This window comes from Vigna unguiculata, chromosome 2 (assembly GCF_037176805.1).
Source record: "Vigna unguiculata cultivar grain cowpea cultivar isolate G323 ecotype 2 chromosome 2, ASM3717680v1, whole genome shotgun sequence".
Classification (NCBI taxonomy): domain Eukaryota; kingdom Viridiplantae; phylum Streptophyta; class Magnoliopsida; order Fabales; family Fabaceae; genus Vigna; species Vigna unguiculata.
The window spans coordinates 25,164,204-25,186,662 of NC_140793.1; the positions used below are offsets into that span (position 1 = coordinate 25,164,204).

Consider the following 22,459-nt stretch of genomic DNA (forward strand, 5'->3'; position numbering starts at 1 on the left):
AATAAAATAAAAGCAAAGATAAATTGGTAATGTCATGTGTACGTTACAGAAAATCAACGCAAAATCATCTCCAAATGCGAGTATGGAGTTACTCTTCTTAAGAGTAAATCATCATCCCCAAATTATATCAAATCCTCAAATCCAAACGCATCAAATACCCTACCTTCCTCGCTCACTGCATCTGCAAATACATACATACTATATAAATGGTCCAAATTCATCTTATGAATTACCCCTAAAGTACACAATTCTGGAAAAGAGTTAAATACTAGTGATTAAGCACAATCTTTTAAATATAAACGTATGTTATTTAATTGATTAAAAGTTTGTATTCTCTAAATTTTATTTATTTAATATCTTTCGTAATTTTTGACAAATATTACATAGTAGTATGTCAAGGGATGATATATTAACATGAAGTAACAAGAAGAAATTCATGTGCTAATCAAAGAGAGTAAGATTTGAAAGATTAGTACATATGTTCCACTGTGAAATACTCAACACCATCCATGATTGAAACATTGCCCAAACATTAAAAATGTGTTGTATTCTCCCAACCCTACTAATGTAGGGTAACTGTCCATTCCAGCACTTACTAACATGGCAGTTAGCAAGAATCCCATAACCTTTTCAAAGGTCCTTAAATTCTGTACTTTTTTCTAGTCCTATAAATGAGGCTTTCCTTAATGCTTTCAATCATCCAAAGTAAGAAGCTTCAAACTACAGTGTTCTATACTGATAAGGGTTGGTTTTCTTAAGATGGGTGCCAACTTATCAAACATGGAGAATGCTCAGAAATCCTCCAACTCATCCTGCCACATTCTCACCTTCCATTCTACTGCTAAATGGAAGGCTCATTTTGATGCCTCCAAAGAAATTAACAAGTTGGTATGTATGTTATTACTGCTACAATCCTTAGTTAGTTCCTCTCTTTTTCATTAATCACCATTTTTTCTTACCATTTATGCTGAAGATGGTGATCGATTTCACTGCTTCATGGTGTGGACCTTGCAAACAAATGGACCCAGTTATCCAAGACTTTTCTGCAAAGTACACCAACGTGGAATTCATCAAGATCGATGTGGATGAATTGATGGTATTTATATTTTTCTTTTCTTTCACTATACGTATATCACTCTTAACGTTAATCAGCATAATATATTTTTCTTTTCTTTTTATTATTGACCATCCTTCCTTGAGTATTGACCTAATGGTGATTTATATAATTGATCCACCAAATAATAAATTTCGTTAGGATAGATTTTAAATCAGATTCTGCTACCATGTGGAGTGAATTTTAAATCTAACTTAATTTTACAAAACAAACTTGAAAGATAAGATTTGTATCTATTTATATATCATAAACTCGTTTAATTTCTAGTCGATATAGAATACCCAACACACATGCAATGCTATTGATAATCTCAACATTAATTCATGTATGTTTTAATATGTAACAGGCGGTCTCTCAAGAATTCCAGGTGCAGGCAATGCCAACGTTCATATTGATAAAGAAAGGCAAAGTTGTTGATAAGGTGGTGGGAGCTAAAAAGGAAGAGCTGCAAAAGCTTATAGAGAAGCATCTGAGTGTGTGACCTTTCATTTGTATTGACCTGTAAAGAGGAATAAAGACAATTTCTTCAATATCAACTGCCATACCCCATTATCATGTAAAATGGACTGATCTGTGCTTAGCATTTATATATGTGTGAACCTTTTAGTGTTTGATCAGAAATCTTTGAAGTCAGAAATAATTTGTGTAACCAAAATGCGGAAAATTTGTCCTTTGGATTTTGGAGAGATTTTAATGGTACAACAGCCTTTGTTAATTTCAAAATTATTCTACAATGTGCATTTTACATAGTTGAAATGCTTTATTTATTTATTTATTTTGTTCCAGAACAATTTTTAAGTTTCAGTTTTCTTCAAAATTTGATCGTTTAACTCCTTTAAAGAATGTTATATTATTAATACTAACGTTTTGCATCATATGTCACCAATGTCATATTAAATCAACAATAAAAAAATAAAATAGAATAATTTAAAATAAAAATTACAGAGTAAAATGAAAAATAAAATTATATAGAATAAAAAAAACTTATATATTTACTGATAATTTATTTTTTATGTCTTATACAATGAATAACTGACGAATTAGTGTGCGTTCCCAATGGAATACCTAAATACTTTATGGCAATATTCTAAAACTACTGATTTTGAGTAATTCTCTATTAGCTCATGTTAAACAATACTGTTATGCAAAAAATTATTAAAAGAAGAAGAGAAAAAGAAAACGAATAGAAAAACATGAGACATCACACCAAATTATGATAAAATTGTATCTCATATATAGGCAAAAAATGTTTATAATGAAAAAATTAATAAATATACATAGATAAAAAAAACAATGCATTACCAGTCAAAAAGTAAAGCTCAATAAGCAAATTTATCAGTATATTAAACCATCTCACGATCACAAAAAAACTTTTAAAACTTTTTTACAGCTATTTAGAAATTCTTATTTTGAAAGATTTAGTAATAACTTCCTTGTAGTTTGAATTGACTCATCATTCTTCTCAGAATTAAAATCTTTTCTCTCATCAAACATATTAGCTAAATTAGAGGTTATTTTCAATTTATCTAGAAAAATAGCCTCTGTAGACATAAAAAAAAGGAAATGTCTTAGAATTATAATGAGGTGAATCTAAATGTTGTAATTCCTGCAAACTATCAACTAGAGCAACATCCATAAAAAAAGACATATCAACCAAGGATCCACTAGAGAGTCCACCACAACATCCACCACATGTTCAACCATAATTTGTTTGTTTTTTCTACTTTTCACCACCTTGTTTGGGATCAACGAGTCATTTTAGTTCATTTTAAAAGTGAAAAAAAAAACTAAAAGGTAAAAATAATTTAAGCATATTAATAAAAACATATTTTGATTTTGATATATAGAGGTCTAATATATAAATTATAATATATATTTAATGTTGTAATAAAACATTGTTTAATATTTTTAATTTTAAGATTTAATTTTAGTAAATCAGTGTTCACAAATTCAGAGTTAATTACATTTTTAATTATATTAATTATTTAGTATTGGCAGTTTTGTAATAATATCCAAGTAATATAATGTTAATTTTAGTTAGAGAAGATAATAAACTCATGGGTTCAAGTCGCCTCGACTTGTTATGGGTCTGGGTTAACTTGGTTCTATTTGAACTCAACCCAATTTGACTCAGTCTTTGTTTCAGGTTAACCCGAGTCAATATGAGTTCAAGTTGATTCGGCTAGACCTGAACTTAGAACGACTTGTGTCTACTTGGGTTTGGTCCATTTCGCTCGACTTGAGTTTTTGGTTCTCTCCTTAACCTCCAGTAGAGTTGTCTTGAGTCAAGATGGCTCAAACCAACACGACTTGACTTGGGACTGAGTTTACTTGGATCAACTCGGGCCTGAGCTTACTTGACTTAACTTGGACTCGAGCTGACTTGGCTTGACCTGAGCCCGTGCAAATTCGGCCCAGCCTTTAGAATAGGCAAACTCAGCTCAACCTATACCTTTGACAAACCTAGACCTTCGACCTGGGTGATTCATGTCGATGTTCAACCTAGTCTGATCAACTTGGCTCGACTTTCGATCTTGAGCAACTTAGCTCATCTATCGACTCGACTCTTCAACTTGAGCCTACTCAACTTGACCCTAGGCTTGGACTGACTTGCCTTGACATTCTGCATAACTCGACTCGTCTCAACTTTTATCCTAGGCTGACTAGACTTGACCTTCAACATAGACAAACTTGGTTCAACTCTTTAGTCCGAGCCGACTCAACTCGACCATGGGTGGGGGCCGACTCACGTTGACCTTCGGCACAAGAAAACTCATCTTGACCTTTGTCATAAGATGATTGTCTTGACCTTCGACCTGGGTCAATTAGACTCAAATTTTGACATGGGTTCACTTCACTTGACTTTCGACCTTGCCCAACTTGACTTGATTCTTCGGTCGAACCCACTTAGCCTGACCATTTAGCCCATGCTGACACAAACCTACTCAACTTCAGGCTTGAGATGACTTGGCTACCCTTTAGGGCCAAGGTTGCTCGTTTCGACTTGGGGCCTAGGTATCTCATCTCGACCTTTGGCCTGAGATGACTTGTCTTGACCTTTGACCCATGCCTACTCAAAATTTAGTTAGGGTAAACTTGTCTCGAGTTTTGGTTTGAGTCGACTTGTCTCGACCTGGTAGTGGGTTAGAACGTCTTGACCTTTGGGCTAGGCCGACTTATTTCGTTTCGGACTAACTCGACTTGATTCTTCAACCTAGGCTTCCTATGGGTTGACTAAACTTGACCGTTAATTGAGGACTACTCGACTCAACCTTTAGTTAGGGTCGACTCAACTCGACCTACAACTCAGGTCGACTCAGGTCAACCTTCGTTATTGGTAAACTTTACTTGACCATTTGTATTAATCGACTCGTCTCGACCTTTGTCCCGGATCGATCCATCATATATTTTATTCTGAGACAACTTAGCTTGACCTTGGATGACTTGGCTCAATCCTTCAGCTTAGATTGACTTAATTTGACCTTCGGTTAAGGATGAGTCGACTCTACCCTTTGGCTCGGGTCGACTCAGCTTGACTTTTGATTCAAGTCGATCCGTTTCAATCTTTAAACCTGACTAATTTTTCTCAACCTTCGACCTAAGCTGACACATGTTGGCCTTCATTCTCGATCCACACAACTCAACCTTCGACTTAGGATTACTCGTCTCAAACTTTGACTAGAACTAACTTAGCTTGATCTTCGCCCCAAGACGACTTGCCTCAACCTGAACTAATTTGGCTCAACCTTTGTCTTTAGTCAATTCAACATGACCTTCAATCCAAACTGATTTGTCTTGATTCTTCAACCCATGCCTAATTGACTCACTGGTTAATTTTGGCCAACCTAGATCAGCCTTAATCCAAACTAACGTGATTCGACTTGGACACAACTTGATTTTAAATTTTTAAAATTAAAAGAATTATCTAATATAAGTTCAATCCAAATCCAATATAATAGTTAAACTTAAAATCCAAAATGTATAAATTTAAATTTAAAAATAATTCATTTAAATAGACTTAAAATAATATGAATATAAATAATTATGAAATGGATTTCAAAATTCAAATTTTTTATCACCCTTAATCCAAATTTACTTAACATGAAAATGAATATAGATATTTGACATGCTTTTTAAATTATTGATAATATCATATGTTTTTAAACTCATAATACAAAAACAAGAAAAACGAAAAATATGTTATCATTAACATATAATTTTTAGCGTTTTTATTTTATGTTAATTTTAAATTAAACTAATGCATGATATTTAAAAGTAAATTATTTATTGTGTTTGAAAATATATTTTATATTTTCTTCCCATTTTTAATCTTTACATTATTTTTATATTATTACATTGTTTTTATATTTTTTATTTTTTATTATGATGATTTACTATTTTTAATTATGTAGGTTAATATTTTGATATTTTTAAAATGGTTAAATATGATTTTGGTGCTTAAACTTTAACACAAAATTAGGATTCGTCTTCGTGTCAAACTTTGATAAATTTGGTACTAAATTTTAAAAATGAATAGATATAATCTTTTTAGTCTAACTGCTTTACATTCTTTTAATATGTCAAACAACATGTCACATGTCATCGTATTGTTGTTTGTGTTGTTTACATCGTTTAATATGTTTCAACTTAAATGTCAGTTTATACAAAAAATTAATGTCATTGAGTTTTAAAGACTATATTTATTAATTTTTAAAGTTTAGGAACTAAAAAATATATACAATAAATTTTAATTTTGCATCCATGTTCATGTTAAGGATTATAAAAATATTTAACTCTTTTTAAAAACTTAATTGAGTCGCAAATGTAACAATATTTTTTCATTTATATTTTTTTCGTCAACTTAAAATCACTACACCATCTTTATAGTTGACAAAATGTTAATTATGTGATAAACTATATATACATTCACTTTAGAAACAAACAAGAAACAACGGTTCTCGGTTAGAACAATTTTATTTTAAGTTATACACATGGTAAAGATAAGATTCGTCACCTTAGTATGTACGACTTTTAGAATTGAATAGCCATTTTGTTCCATCAATGGCGGTAAAGATTCGCAGTTGTTCCATACACACACATATATATATATATATATATATATATATATATATATATATATATATATATATATATATATATATATATATATTTTTTTTTTTTTTTTAAGTAACGCATATTAAGAACACCACCATGTTTTCCATAGTATGGTTGTTTAACATTTTCTTTTGCAAATAAATGGTTATACTTTTATATAATATTAAGAATCAAGAATGATAATTTTAAAAGGATAAAAGAAAATATGAAAACCAAATTAAAGTTCAGTCATCTTTATAAAACTATAGACACATTTAGAAGTTTTAAAAAAATTCATCTTTTTATTGAAAAAATTCTCGAGAATCATTTTATTAATAGAAAAATAAAAAAATAATAATAAACACAAGAAAATAACATAAAAATTCCAAAATCAGAAACTCAAGAATATAACATGAAAATTCCAAAATCAGAAATACAAAAATATAACATGAAAATTCTAAAATTGGAAAAAAATCACGATCACCGGAGAATAACACATTGAAAATTTGTATAACACATAAACTATCCTCCCATGCTTATTGACCCCAAGTACATTCATACTCTCCAAAACAAATTAAACCCAAACCTCACAATACTCTATTAGAAGAGTAGAAGAAAAGTCAAATACAAGCTTAAATTGTGTTTGACTGGGACAAGGAACATCATAAATTTAGAGTCCATTATGTAGTTACTAACACTCATCCCTTAATTATCCTAAACGATAAGAGACTTTTTAAGACATTTTAAGACATGTTATTTTCATCGCTACACTTTTATCAATTAGAAATAGAGTTTGAAAACACTTATATAACACAGCTATTCCCTTGGAATCAATTTTATTGAATTGAGTAAGTGCTGTTGTAACAGCTTCAAATGCTCCGGTCAATCCAAAACTTTTTCTTGCTAATACAGAATTCTTGCTTTCGCATCAAGCAGTGGCAAGGGAGAAAGCACACCTTTCTATTTTGGTTCTTTCATTTCGTAAGATTCCTGAGTTTCAGAGGAAACATTGAACATATTTTGAAACCAAACACATTTCCACGTATGGTTGCATCAGAGTTGCATTGCACCACAGAAAACAAAGGTCAGAGAATACTAATTATTTTTAGCAAATGGTTGACATTTATTATTATTCTTTTATATACTTATCTTCAGAATTTGTATATATCCTTTAAATAAACTAATTACAGAAAATGTTCATAGCCTGCAACTTTGGTTCTTGAGAATGATATGTGCCTAACATTCTTCAGCTTACATTTTGTCAACAAAGTTTCACGATAAATGATCGGAAGGAGGAAGAGAAAAAAGTTAGAAATTATTAAAAAAATAGGAGTTGAAGTAAAAGAGATTTGAATAATTAATTATGTCTCACTAAAGAATTTGTAATTTCGTCTTTGTAAAAGTTATATAAAAAAAATTAATTTTATTCTTATAAAAGTTACATGAGATTTTTTCAATTGTTTCATGAAAAAAATTACATATAATTAAATGTTTTCGGTGATATTTGAACAGGAGTGACTCAATGGTTTGAGACACCTAAAACAAACTTAAAAAAATGAGATATTTTATTTAAAATTTATTTTTCAAGTTTTTTTATGCAAAATTATTTATTAAATTGTCATAATTAATTTTATTTAACATTTCTTTCTCCATAAATAATAGGATTAATTCGTTTAATTTTTCTTGAGATATTTTTGATCTTAAATTAATTTTTATTATCTTTAGCTTTGAGAAACTCCTTTGAGTGAATCAACTGACACTAAAATTATTAACATTATTCTATAAGTTATATATGTATTTGGAAAAGAATCTATTCTTTTTATATATAATTAAGAATGTCAATTGGTTTATTATTTTCCAAACCTATAATTTCCTTTAAGATATTTAATTTTTAAAATAAATCAAATCCATTAATACCCAACAAATTATCATGTTTTAAAAAAAAATTCAAGGTTTAAGCGTTTTTCCTTCAAAAGTGTATAATCTAGTGACTTTAATTTTTTAACACTAAATAAAAAATGACAAAATATCTTCCCACATTTTAAACTGTTCAAATTCATTTGTAGTTCCTTTTTGTGATGCAATTAAAGACTCAATTCTTCTATTTTTTTGGATTTTTGAATAGTTTGATTCAAATTTTCTAATTGACATATCTATATATTTTTATATGAAATAAAAAATTATAAGTTATAGAACACTGCTAAAGATATATAAAATGAATGAATTAAAACAATAAAACATGGTTCTGGTTGTCAAGAAAATAAACTCGATAGTAAACTTGTAGTATCTTGAAGTCTCGAGTTTTTTTTTTTTCGTTCTCAAGTCTTAACTTTTTCACAAACATGCAGAGTTGTTTATTTTAAGATTAATCATTAATAAAAGTAATTAAAATTTTTGCTCTTCTGACCTAGATATTAAGTCTTTTTTTTTCCTAAACTTAAATTATCTTTCTATATAAAACTCAACTTTGAATTATGCTCCAATTAATCTATTATCCATCAAAAGATTAAACCATAATCTAAATATAGTTGTGTAGAAAATTCAGTTCGTCAAGATATATGCAACAAAGAAAACAAAACTCTTGAAACCTATAAATCGAAAAGTACCGGAAAACAAAACTGGACAAAAGAAACACATTTCTAATTCTAATACAAATCTAAAGCAGAATAAGAATAACAACAACAACACAAATAGAAAGAAACAACATACTAACTAGAAATGATGATGAAAAAACTGATACACACGGACAACATGAGATTCAAGAGATTTAAGGAATGTAATATGCCAAAACCCTAAAAAAAAGACTCTTATAAGAGAAGAAAGTTAGGAGAGACAAAAGAAGTAGTCACATAGAGATAAAAGATAAAAGAAGAAAATAGAATCCAAATTGATTATAAGAGAATAAAGATAGCTAATTGTTCTCTTTCTTGTAAATAAAATTATAATTTACTTAAAAAATGTTTTAACTCATTAATTATTATTTTTATTACAAATAAAAATTAACACACACTAATAATAATTGAATTAAATTTTATTTCCAAACATAAATATATAATTAATTTAATAGAGCTAGTAATAAAATAATTTTTTGAGGCCTTTTTTATTTTAAACATGATTTTATAATTAGTTTAATAAAAGTATATTAATTAGTACTAAAAAAAATTTTGAGACCTTTTTTTCTTAAATATGATTTTAAAATTAATTTAATAGAGAAATATTAGTAGTTAAAAAAAAAGTTGAGGTCTTTTTTTTTCTGAAATCTAAAATGAGTGTTTTACTTACTTTATCGTTGAACTGACCTTGATATGAAACATGTTAAACTTTATTGTGGTGTTCTTTTATTTGTACTCTTATGTGGAACGCGTTTCTAAAAGAAAAAAAAATAGTTTCCTATTACGTGGTTTTTAATCAAGGAATCAAAGCGTGATTCTAAGTAAGGGAGGACAAATGAGCAATCTGGTTAACCAAATAGAATATATTAATTAGTACTAAAAAATTTGTTGAGACCTTTTTTTCTTAAATATGATTTTAAAATTAATTTAATAGAGAAATATTAGTAGTTAAAAAAAATTTGAGGTCTTTTTTTTTTCTGAGATCTAAAATGAGTGTTTTATTTACTTTATCGTTGAATTGACCTTGATATGAAACATGGTTTTTAATCAACGAATCAAAGTGTTACCCTTTGTGCCTTGAGAAGGATGCATGGTGGGATCTGACTTAATTGGTGTTGCAACATCGACTAGGTTTCCACCTTCAACATCCACAAGTTGCCAACAGTAGGGAGATATAGCACCAATAAGACCTGAACTCAACCACATAAGGAATTGACACCATTCTCAACCAAAAACCTTAAGACAATGAGTTTATGTTTATCCTTATATAGTGCTTTACTTCTTCATTTCTAGCCAATGTGGGACTTAAAATCACACTTGGATTCCTAACAATCTCCCACTCAAGGGTGAGTCCCTTCAACCACATTGGTACACTCCCCCTCCAATGGAAGCATTCCCAACCACCACTTGCCTGAGTCGGTTTTAACCATTGGCTCTGATACCACTTGTTAGGTCTATAGAGGGGTATCACTAGGGAGATACAAAACCAATGAGACCCGAGTTCAACCACATAAGAAATTGACACCACTCCTAACCCAAAACCTTAAGACAATGGGTTTATGGGTCTTTATCCTTATATAGTGTTCTACTTTCTCATTTCTAGCCAATGTGAGACTTAGATTCATACTTAGTTCCTAACAAATTTTTTATTTATGTGGTGTACTTTTCTTAGTAGAATACTATAATGGACAAGCTTTTACTTTATTACAGGTTTTGGTGTGATTAGTTGTCTGAAGAAGCGACATTGTGTGCTATGCATGCGACATTTGCAGAAAACGAAAAATCGCTTGCTGAGGACACGCTTTCCTCAGTGAAGTTGTGAGCTTTATGGACAAAATCTTTTTTTTTTTTTTTTTGATTTGGAAGACATATATGCTATCAACCGACTTGTAGAACAAAGTCGTGGCCAACGACGATGACTTTAAAGTTTTAATTTTTCAGTTGAAAACCCTTGGCCAATGAGGATGACTTTAAATTTTTAATTTTCAGTTGAAAATCATAAACTGGGAACACATTTTCAGTCCGGAAGTCGTGATCAAAGGATACGACTTCTTCTTTCTTTTATTTTCCTTTTAAAAATAAAGATTTATCCATGGAATATTTTGTTTTTTTTAAGGAATTAAAGGGAGAAAAGTATACTGAGTGGAGTTAGAATATGAAATGAATAAATTTTGTAATTTTTTTTGGGTAAGAAATATAGAAAACAATAATTACTTTTGTAAGTAATTATATGGTTTCTTTAAATAATAATACTTAGATCAAACTTAAATTATATTATTATTTAAGTAATTATATTGTTCATTTGAATAATAGTCCCGACTTTCATGCTAAAAAATATGTTCTCAATTCATGGTTTTCAATTAGAAATTAAAAAAAAAAAATTGTTTTCGTTAGCCACATTTTCATTCTATAAATCAAGTTCACAATACACGACGACGAACAAAATAAAATGAAATTTGCGCATAAAGCCCAAGACTTCACTTAGGGAAGCATATCCTTGGGTCACAACTTTCTATTTTTTGCAAATATCGCATTCATAGCACACGACCTCTATTATGATTATTATGAAGTTATTTTCTCACACCACGACTTACATCAAGACATGTAATAAAATAAAAAAATTTATTATGGTATTTTATCTAAGAAATACCTCACATAGGGAAAAAAATGTTGATGTGAAAGTTGTCGATAACGAGTCTAAGGTATAAGATACTGAGAACCAATGAGAAGAGAAGACGGTCATAATTGATAATTTCGTGTAAGTTATCAATAACAAGAGTCATGCAAGTAAACGTGTTGATGTGTTGGGTGTTTGTATTAGAACACAAAAGAAGAAGGGATGGTGTAAGGAATATGAGGAACATTGTATTGTTATCGTCTACACATTGTTTCGAGATGAGTGTGAAAGTCTTGACGTAGAATTTGACTAAGTCAAGTTTCGTCGTGAAGTTACTATCTTCAAACATGTGAAACTTTTGGTGAAGAAAAAAATATGTTGTTCTTAAGTGGTACATCAAAGTATCTAAATGAGTAATACAAGAAAGGAAAAAGTAGAAAATTTACTTAAAAAAAAAAAGTACTTAAATATGACAAGTGTTACTTCATATAAGTATTTAGTATGCAAAGTAAAGTTAATAATTATGTACGAGAGAGGTTATAATTTTATTCTTATAAAAGTTAAAGTTACACCAATGGACTTACAATGTAATCCTTGTAAAAATTAAATGATAGAGTAGTATCCAGTCAGAAAAGCCAAATATATGATTTTCTATTGGTGATTCTCATTGTTACGTTACAAGATGAACTCCTCCATTTTGAAGGCATATATGAAAAATACTTTGATCCAAAAGAAGAAATTTGACAAGAATGAGAAGTCTTCAATTCAACCAAAAAAGAAACCCCTTGACAAAAACATCTATCTTTGAATAAAACATATATCATTCATAACCCAATTTTTGTACTAAATATCATATCATCCTACATCAAATACTCTATTCTCTTCTCCCTTTCTCTCCCTGTCTCTCTTATTATTGATAGGACACTTGTTACTTTGATACTATACTTTTTTTTATTATTATTATTTGATACTAACCCTCTCGTTATTATTCCAACTTTGCAGAATAATCAGAATTAGTACTATTTGTTCATTTAGCAACAACGTCTTGTCATGCGAACAACTATTTAACGAACGTGAATATTGAATGGTGCTAGCGCCAGCTACTGATTCTAGCACTTATGCTTTCGAATTTCTTTCTCTAATTAGCTCCAATGGTTCATTCTATCACCCCACTTGAAAGAAAAGAATATGATTCATTTCTAAAGAAATTACATACCCCATTTTCCTACTTCATTATAAACCCCTCTATATATATATTCCATGTTTCAAACCATTTTGCCATCGACCAAACCAATCAAGAAACCTCACACTCCTACCTTCTCGTACATCATGCCACCCACCATTTATAACTTTAAGTCTTTTAGGTCTTCAGGCTCATTCAACTATTCAACACCAAAAAAAGACTCCGATTCCAATATCCTTACTTTTCACACAACGGATAAATGGAACGCTCATTTTAAAGCTGTCAAAGAAACTAATAAGCTGGTATGTTTGTGTTTATGCTCTTTAAATCATGCTTTAATTACTCTTTTAGTTTCGATTTTCGTTTAAAAATAATAAATTCAAACTCACAACCTTTCCTATCGATTTGTTTATCTATTTTTTTTTTTATTTTTTTTTGGTGTAGATGGTACTTGATTTCACAGCTACATGGTGTAAACCTTGCAAACTCATGGACCCAGTTGTGGAAGAGTTTGCTGCAAAATACACAGATGCTGAGTTCATCAAGATTGATGTGGAGGAGTTAAACGTGTGTCACTCACTCATTGATTCCCCCTTTACTTTATATAATATCTAAATGTTGTTCTTTTTGAGACAATTGATTGAGAACTGATTTATGTTCATGGTATGAATGATAACAGGAAGTGTCTCAAGCACTCCAGGTTTACCGATTGCCGACATTCATACTCGTCAAGAAAGGGAAAGTTGCTGATAGAGTGGAGGGGGTGATGAAGGAGGAGCTGAAGAGGTCGATTGAGAATCACACAAAATAATAATCAATGATTATGCACTGTAATAAACTCAGCACCACATTCTGCCATCACCATTTCAAGGAGAAAACAAAACTATCAACAACTGAGTTTGAAATAAGCTGGTTTTATCAGAAGCTATTTATTCTTTTATCATTACAAGTGTTTTCAATGTACTATGTTGTATGTAATTGCCTATATTTAACATACAAGGCATCTATTAACATATATCAATGTTATCCTCTTCTTTTGTGTTATTTGACTCTCCTCATCAAAATCCTCTGCCACTAACATTTTATTGTTCGACAACTAATATAGTTCTCTCTCTCACAGGGAAAAAAAAAACAGAGAAATAATACTCTAATTGTCACCTTAAGAAAAGGTTCTACAAGATAGAAGGCAAATTTTGAAAGAGAAATGAAGGGGCCAAAATGAATGGACATTGATATGCTAAAGATTCTAACTAAAATAAAGAAATATCCTTAGACAAGTCAATTTCAAACCAAACGTATCAATAGTAAACAAGACATATGTGTCACTTTTATAGACATCAAGCCTCATTCAACCACCACATCCAAGATACTGTCTATTTTGAAATTTGAAACTCCTATTTTGAAATTTGAAACTCCGTCACAATTTTGTTTTTAAAAGACATTCTGAAGAATTGTAGGAGAAAGAAGTATTTAAACTGTCTAAACCTCGACTTCTAAATAATATAAGTGTACCGGAACAATTTCTTTATCAGAGTAAAAATACCTCAAAAGTGTAAAAGTATGGATATACACTTGTTTCCAAAGCTACATATATGATACAAAATATCAACTATACTGGGTTTATTTGTCATATGCACAGACTTCCTATAGATCGGTGGAGTTACATAAGAATTTACAGTGTAGTTATTTCTTTCTTTGTTAAAGGAAAGTTACAAGTTAAGTTACAACCATTAGTCTCAAAATATCAGTTTAGTGATCAACATCACCAAGAAGAATCCTTCTTAGATCACTCTTTTGTTGTGTGGCCAGCCTTGATGGAAACATAACATCAAACTTGATTCTGAGGTTCCCTTTCTTGCCAGGTTCCTTTGAGATTGGCATGCCTTCATTTGGGACCACAAGCTCAAAGCCTGGTCTCACAATATCAGTCACTTGGATTGTGAGATCTCTTCCATCCAAGGTAGTCAAGTTAATAGTTTTTCCTATGAGAGCCTCTACAAGTAATATCTTCTGGATCACTACAAGATCATTTCCATCCCTCTTGAAAATATCATGAGGTCTCTCATCCAACACAAAAATTAGATCAGTTGCAGCTCCTCCTGGTTCTTGGTTTCCTTTCCCAGGAAAAGTGATTTTTGTACCCTTTTTCCAACCAGGTTTAATATCTATCTTCAAGATTTCTTCTACACACTTTGGCACTCTGCCAAAACAAAACAGGGCTCCTAATGAAAGTGAAATGAGGAAGAAAAAAAGTACATAGAATGCTTCAAATTATACGTTGGTAAAAATCAGATGCAAATAGCCAACTTCAACAGTAAATAAGTCTGATATATTGAAACAAACCAATCAAACACAGACTGCTTGGTTTTTCTAAAATTTCAATTCTAGTTAAAAACAACACCAAAACGCAAGAAACTGCATGTGAGTAATGTCCTCCAAAATACCTTACACTACTCTAATTAAGGTAATGTAAAACCAAATCATGGATCATAATATATAAAATGGATACAAACATCATTTGAAAGTCAGTTTTAAAATATTGAATTCGAAAGAGAATACAAGGGAGATAGTTAGTGAATTACCCGAATTCATCAGGAACAGTCCTTGAGACCTTCAACTTCTTCTTGCAACCCTTGTAAAGCTCCATAAGGGTGCAAGCCAAGGTGCTTTCAACCACCCCTGCTTCCTTCATAATCCTATAACCTTGTTCTTTGGTGAAGCGTTGAGAGTTAAGGGGATAGTGACCGTATAGATCGTAGATCTGGCGCTTCTTGGGGTCACTGAGCACATCGTAGGCCTCAGCAACCTGCTTGAACTTGGCTTCAGACTCTTCCTTCCTAAGAGGGTCTTCAAGGTTCTTATCAGGGTGCCATTTCATGGCCAAACTCCTATAAGCCCTTTTCACCTCTTCATCAGTGGCATCACGTTTCACCTTCAGTATCTTGTAGTAGTCACCAGCACCCATGTCAACCCAACACGAACAAAAACTGAGTTCTCCGTAAAAATCAGTGCTTTTTTAGGGGGAGAAATTTTCTATGCTTTTGTAAATGACCTTGTTTAAGTATCTGCAAAAGGGTAGGTAAGTATTAGAGAAAATCACGGTTTTTGAAAGAGATTTAAGAGTATATAAACACTGAAACAGAGTGATGACAAGTAACAGCAACAGCACCCGACGCGTACTTTCAATCGTTGAACTTTCGTTTTCTGTTATCTATTTTATCCTTTTGAATTATATGATTGGGAGATAGTTGTTTGTTGTTGCATGTGCAGCAAAATGCGTCAATTACACGGAATAATGTTATTGGAGGGAATAACAGTAATAATAGATAATGGCAAGTCAAATTGAAATCTTGGTTGAGTGTGAAGCTAAAATTGTTACAGAAACACAATACTGATATGAATTACTTTTAAGTATTGAAGGTTTTGCTTTTATTGCATGGAAGCTTCTCTGAAATATCTAGGCTAGACTTTAAGCGTTCAATGAATGAAGTATAGTAACAGTTATCACTAAGACTAGACCTGCTTTTATTTAAAGCAAATATATTATTAATCTTAAATTTTAAACATTTTCTGAGAACAGGTAAATCTCATTATTAAGCCATTCAGTTTATTAACTGAGACATTTTTATTAAAAAATATATTAACATATTAAAGTGTGTGTATGTGCATATGTAGAGAGAGGTTTTCTAATATTACAGAGAATTGAGTGAATTATATAAAGTGTTTACAAAGTTTAAATTTTGCAACTATGAGTTTTCTGATATGAATTGTAAATTGTTGAGTCGGCGGAGAGTAGGGTACACGCTTTACTTTAGAATTTCTTTTCTTATTGACTTGGTTTTCCACTTTTTTGTAGTAGTAATTTTTAAGATACGTATTTTTCAAGCAATGATATTGAATATAAAATACTCCTCTATGTTTCAGTTTTGAACACACTGTAAATATAACCAACCATGAGTAATATAAGATGTTTAAAGGGGGTGGACATAAAAAATAGCAGAATGAAAGTATGTTATAAATTAATTTTTATTTATAATTAATTATTATTTTATATATTAAAATAATTAGTTATTTAAAAAATGGTATGAATGTTTTCTAAATAATGGAACACGCACACGCTATCACAATTAACCAGCGCCGTCCATCCATATAACACGCATGTAAACATTTAATAGCGCGCGTTCATGTTAATATTTGTATCACTGAATTCTTTCCGTGTGATTTCGTAAAGGAAAATTATCTTTTGACAAACAAAATTTTTGACAAAGTTAACAAATTTCTAAAAATAGAATTAAAGTTGATTAATTTTTTATTTTTTAATTAAAATAAAATAATAAAATAATATTATTTTACCTAAATAGGAAAGTTTGTCAAAACTTTGTAAAAAATATTTGTTAACCTATCATAGCCCTTTGGTAAAGGTCTTTTCTTTTTTCCATTATTAAGGAAATTTTCAAAGAAAATAATTAATCTATAAATATAACAGGCGAGGAACTTGGAAAATTTGCTCCCTATCATACAAAAAATGAAAAAAACAAAAACAAAAACAAAAATCAAAATTTTTCCAAAAGAGAAGGAAAAAAAAGTAAAATGACTCTTTGACTAAACGACACGTGATTATGCCTCAATAAGAGGCGTGACTAATCTACCAAATAATTTGTGTCTCGCCTTCAAAAAATAAACATATACATTTTCTCACACAACCTTTTTCCGGTTTCTTAATTATTTTTTTTTAATTACTCATTTTATCCTTATTTTTGTCAAAAAGTATTAAATTGGTCTTCCAATTTCTTTTTTTCAATTTGGTTATTTTAAAAAAAATGATTTAATTTAGTTCTGTCAATTTTGACCAAATGGTGTTAAAGTCAATACGTATCAATTTGTGATTTTTTTTGAATTTTTTAAATTTTCTTTTACATATATTACTACAGAGTTGTATCACGTGTCAAAATGATTCAATTTGGTTCCTATATTTGTGTTTAGTTTCAATTTAGTCTCAACTTTTGTAAAAGTTGAGCAATATTGTCCCTCCTTAGATTGAGACTCAATTTACTTTTTGTATAAATCCTATGGTGATATTCTTACTAAAATTAATATTTTTATTAAATATTTATATATATATATATATATATATATATATAAATTAACTTTAAATTGTATACTAAACTTTAAACTTTGGTTTTGTTTTGAACTTGAAATTTAGTTTCTAAATTTATATGTGACAAGTTATTTAATTTTTAATCTTTACTAAATTTGTAATATATAGTACACTTGATACTTTTATATATGACGACAAAATGGTTAGTTATTGAAATTATATTTGAAGTTTAACTTTGTTTAATAATAAAACAAAAAACAAAAAGTTTGTTTAAAAGTATTTCGACAAATATTTAATAAAAGTGTCAATTTTAGTAAGAATATTAGCATAAGATTTATACAAAAAGTAAATTAAGTCTCAATTTAAAAAGGGACAATCTTGCTTCATTTTTATACAAATTTGGACTAAATTAAACCTAAAAATAAATATATGGACAAAATTGGATCATATTGACACGTAGCATAACTGTGAAGTGACATATGTATAAAAAAAATAAGAAAAAATAAAACAAATAAAAAAAAAACCATAAATTGACACGTGACATTGACTCTAATACTATTTGGTCAAAATTGATGACGATGACCAAATTGAATCATTTTTACGAAAATAAAGACCAAATTGAAAAAAAAAAAGAACTGAAGGACCAATTTAACACTTCTTGACAAAAACAAGGACCAAAAGAATAATTTCACCCTTCTTCTTTCATTCTCCGGTGTTAATGCTTTCTTAAAGATATTTAATCATACAAAGGACTAAGAAGAACAAACGAAACTAAATTGGCCTATTGAAAACTTTAATCCAAACCACCAAATTTAGACACCAATTCATAGACAATAATCCTATTTTACCTCTTCTAGTAATTTGATGACCAATTTGACACTTCTTAACAAAAACAAGGACCAAAAGAATAATTTAACCCTTCTACTTTCATTCGCTAGTGTCAATGTTTTCTTAAAGATATTTAATCATATAAAGGACTTAGAAGAACAAACCAAACTAAATTAGCCTATTGAAAACTTTAATCCAAACCACCAAATTTAGACACCAATTCATAGACAATAATCCTACTTTACCTCCTCTAGTAATATGATACTAATCAAGAATATTCATGAAAAGATTTTAAAATTATTTTTAATACATCAATTGCATTATTTTCTTTACAAGTAAATTTTTCAAATATCATATACTATTGATGTTAAATGAAAAAAAAAAGTAAAAATATTTTTTAGAAACAAAATATATTTTTTGTGAAAAAAAAGGAATCTTTGATATATTTGCAAATAGTTTTATGAACAAAGTTTTTATTCGTTAATACTAGTTGTTAAATTTGTTATAAAAAATAGTGAAAAATATGATGTAATATACATAATGATAGAAAATATGAGATGAAAAAGAGAACAAAACGCTAGAAGGAGGCTTGAACCTCCGACCTTGTGGTTAACAGCCACATGCTCTAACCAACTGAGCTATTCCAGCTTACATAAAAGTTATTTCAAACTTCCATGATCGCAATCCATCGTAGACTTCATTGGTGTCCTTTTAAGTTTCACTCTTGCGACTATACTCTTTTTTTTTATAGTTGAGACTAAGACATCGTGTGAATGTCTTTAAGCTCCCAACTTTCGTTATTAATTAAAATATTCTTGGCAAATGATTTTGCAATTGTTCTTTATAAAATCAAGAATTTCACCTATGACTATGAAATATGAATGCCCTTAATTGTCCCTGTTAATTATTACTTTGATCCTGAATGCTAACACGATAGCATTAGAATCATGTAGTTTTACTCTATGCTAATGTATTTAAAGTGTAAGTTTTCTTTAAGCACTCTAGTTTCTTCAAAGTAACAACACCTAAGGCACGATCTAGCCGTTTAAGGCTAAGAGTGCATCTCTAACAGAAGGGATTAGTGGATTAATGCACACCCAAGGTCCAACTATGAACTTTTTAACTACAACAACTTAAATATATGTTATTGGAGTTGGGATTTTTGTAGTTGTTGGCACCAAACTTTCCTGATCCTCGTTAAGGGATTTCAATTTTACTCATTCCAATTACTACTGTAAGACCCGAGAAAATTAATTAATTAATTAATTAATAAATGCGGGTAGAACACGCCTTTATGACATTAATTGCGGTTTAATGTGGTGTGGAAAAGTACTAGCTCAAATGGTTGAGAGTACTTGGTTTGTGTGAGTGGACTTGGTTTCGAGTCTTAAGTATGTTAATTATGTGTGATTATTTTGTTATTAATTTTTAAGAATATGTATGAGTAGGTGGTTGGTATTGTAAACTTATGATTGATTGTGTATATCACCAAATGTGGTTTGGCATAGTGGGTATGCTTTGTTATTGTGGGTGGAAGGTCATAAGTTCAAACCTTGGTAGACAGAACTTAACCTTTATTTTTACTAAACTTGGATGGGAGTGAATGTGGAAGGGTAAAGAACCTAGCAGAATACCCTAAGCCCAAACTCATTTTATTTTTAATACCCACCCTAAAGGCACCTATAAAAGTCAAAATTAATAATCCAGGTTAGGGGAGCTGAACTTGAAATTGTATGCTTTAGGTCGTACTTGATTTGGGTATAGCCTGTGTTTGATGAGTTTCATGTTGAATGAGATGAATTTCGGGGTTTATGGGTTGGGTACTGTTGTAATGGAATTTTTGACTCAAATGTATGAATATAATGGGATTATGCTTTGGATATGATTTATCTGTGTGTACTTGGCGTTTTGGGAACCAAAGGTAATCTAAAAATTATGCATATGTGTTGTTGAAATACTAGTACACAAAACTGGTGTGAATTGGGATACAAACTGGTGTTTGGTGTGTTGATGTTGTGTGCGTATTAGTGTAAGACAAGCCAGGCTCGCCTAGGCGAGATTAGCAGGGACGCAAACCCTGTTGCTGTATGAGCGTCTCGCTCAGGCGACGAGGATTGGGTTTGAGCGACACGTACACTCGCTCAGGCGAGATGATTTTTGCCTAAGCGAGATAGTGTTGAAGTTGCGCGTGTTGAGCGCGACTTCTCGTCTAGGCGAGGGTTAATGGGTTTTGAGCGAACCAAGAACTCGCCCAGGCGAGATGACCTCGCCTAAGCGAGATGTCGTGACTATGTGTGATGTTTTGTTTGCGTTTTAGCTCAGGCGAGTTGGAGATGGGTGTTTGGGCGAGTGATGACCTCGCCTAGGCGAGAGTATCTCGCCTAAGCGAGATAATGTGGTGTGGTTTCTGTTTTAAGCTCGTCCAGGCGAGTTGGGTTAGCCCAGGCGAGGTTGAGAGCTTAGTTTGGGCGAAGAGTCCCTAATTTAAGCAAGTTTATGTTATTTACTATGTTTCTACGTGCTTGTGGGTGTGTTTGGTTGTTATACCATGGTTGGATTGCATATGCATGTGTTGTGGTGTGTGGGCTTGAAGGACTAAGTCCATTAGGGGTCTGGGATGTGCTCGGTTGTTAGACACATGATGGGCATGGAACTGGTTAAGTTCCCGTCGGCTACTATTGGGCGAGGAGTCCTTAGTATGGTGATTGCATGTGTCGGGCGCACGATGGGCAAGGAACTGTGATGTTCCCGTCGGCTACTATTGGGCGAGGAGTCCATAGTATGGTGATTGCGTGCGTGTCAGGGTCCAAGTATAAGACTTGGATGTTTATACTACAGGCGAGGAGTCTGTAGGGCAGGACTATGAGCGGGATAGGCTCATAGAGTTGGACCACGAATGAGTTAGTTTCGTGGGAGCACAGGGAAGTCCCAAGACCTAGTTCATACATATGACTCATGAAGGACTATGAGGTCATGGTTGGGTGATTTGGAAATTATGAGTTTGTACTTATATTGTTTTGGGTGGGAAAGCATATTTATTTCACTTATATCTGTTTATGTTTTATTGTGCATAGCTCACCCTATCTGTGTGTGTATGACGATGATCGGATAATTTGTTATCCGGGAGCAGATGATGTGACAGGTGAGCCAGGAGCTGCTTAGAGACGGAGAGCATGGGCTACTTGGGATTTTGAAAGAAACTCTACTGTTTTGTTTTTGATGTAAATATTTTCTATGTTAAATTTTAATATCATTTGTAAATAACGCTATGGTACTTTCGGATTATGTATGGTACTAATTATGATTTTAAATTTCCCGCGTTTTTGGGAAATAGTTATAATTAATGTGGTATTTATTTTAATTGGAAAACTTATTTATTTAAAATAAGTAATATTTCTTAGGGATGTTACAACTACACTTAATGAGTCTAGTACTGTTATTTTTATCAATACCTTCTTGTGTTAGGATTTGGTAATTTGCACACCTACTACCTGTCTTGGATGTGGTAGTTGTTTCACAGGCTCCCTTTTCAGAGTTGAACCCTAATTTATTGTCACTTATCACCACCATGGTAGGCCATTATCCTATCATTGAAAGTTGATAAGGCATAAATTTGAAGGATGCGTTGCCGACACAAGACTCATGTGATCCAACATGTTATCATGAATAATCAAAGCAGTATGTAAAGCCTACCTAAATCTTTTTATCTAATAAGTGCATTCCTTAAAAAAATTCAAGGTTTGTTGCATGTATTAGCTATAGAATTATTATGATTATTCAAGTAGTGAATGCCATCAAATAAACTATATCTTATTTAATGAGTCACTCGTTGTTTCAAATTTTGAATTAGTACATAGTTACACATTCATGACTTAGTCTTTGAGACAAGAATATCATTATTAGCAAGATTAAC

The 22,459-nt window shown here is 31.0% G+C and overlaps 3 protein-coding genes across 3 annotated transcripts; 2 read left to right on the plus strand and 1 right to left on the minus strand.

The window, feature by feature from the left end:
• The first annotated feature begins 714 nt into the window (after positions 1 to 714).
• LOC114174728 (thioredoxin H2-like) lies at positions 715 to 1,815 on the plus strand. The gene is made up of 3 exons (XM_028059573.2): positions 715 to 888; positions 974 to 1,096; positions 1,461 to 1,815. Exons 1-3 carry the CDS (start codon positions 760 to 762, stop codon positions 1,593 to 1,595), a joined length of 387 nt encoding a protein of 128 aa, XP_027915374.1. The 5' UTR covers positions 715 to 759; the 3' UTR covers positions 1,596 to 1,815.
• Positions 1,816 to 12,650: 10,835 nt separating this feature from the next.
• Positions 12,651 to 13,664, plus strand: LOC114173543 (thioredoxin H3-like). The gene is made up of 3 exons (XM_028058012.2): positions 12,651 to 12,922; positions 13,065 to 13,187; positions 13,300 to 13,664. The coding sequence occupies exons 1-3, from the start codon at positions 12,698 to 12,700 to the stop codon at positions 13,429 to 13,431; spliced, it is 480 nt and encodes a 159-aa protein (XP_027913813.1). The 5' UTR covers positions 12,651 to 12,697; the 3' UTR covers positions 13,432 to 13,664.
• A 447-nt stretch (positions 13,665 to 14,111) lies between these two features.
• LOC114173542 (uncharacterized) lies at positions 14,112 to 15,790 on the minus strand. Its single transcript, XM_028058011.2, has 2 exons — positions 15,203 to 15,790; positions 14,112 to 14,820 (listed from the first exon to the last, which is right to left on the minus strand). Exons 1-2 carry the CDS (start codon positions 15,583 to 15,585, stop codon positions 14,370 to 14,372), a joined length of 834 nt encoding a protein of 277 aa, XP_027913812.1. The 5' UTR covers positions 15,586 to 15,790; the 3' UTR covers positions 14,112 to 14,369.
• Between the last annotated feature and the right edge of the window lie 6,669 nt (positions 15,791 to 22,459).

Excerpts from the sequence above, each read along its gene's own strand:
- LOC114174728 (XM_028059573.2), top strand. The coding sequence starts at position 760 with ATGGGTGCCAACTTATCAAACATGGAGAATGCTCAGAAATCCTCCAAC. Across the intron at positions 889-973 it reads CCAAAGAAATTAACAAGTTG|ATGGTGATCGATTTCACTGC; the intron begins GTATGTATGTTA and ends TTTATGCTGAAG. Across the intron at positions 1,097-1,460 it reads TCGATGTGGATGAATTGATG|GCGGTCTCTCAAGAATTCCA; the intron begins GTATTTATATTT and ends AATATGTAACAG.
- LOC114173543 (XM_028058012.2), top strand. The coding sequence starts at position 12,698 with ATGTTTCAAACCATTTTGCCATCGACCAAACCAATCAAGAAACCTCAC. Across the intron at positions 12,923-13,064 it reads TCAAAGAAACTAATAAGCTG|ATGGTACTTGATTTCACAGC; the intron begins GTATGTTTGTGT and ends TTTTTGGTGTAG. Across the intron at positions 13,188-13,299 it reads TTGATGTGGAGGAGTTAAAC|GAAGTGTCTCAAGCACTCCA; the intron begins GTGTGTCACTCA and ends GAATGATAACAG.
- LOC114173542 (XM_028058011.2), bottom strand. The coding sequence starts at position 15,585 with ATGGGTGCTGGTGACTACTACAAGATACTGAAGGTGAAACGTGATGCC. Across the intron at positions 14,821-15,202 it reads ACTGTTCCTGATGAATTCGG|AGTGCCAAAGTGTGTAGAAG; the intron begins GTAATTCACTAA and ends TTGTTTTGGCAG.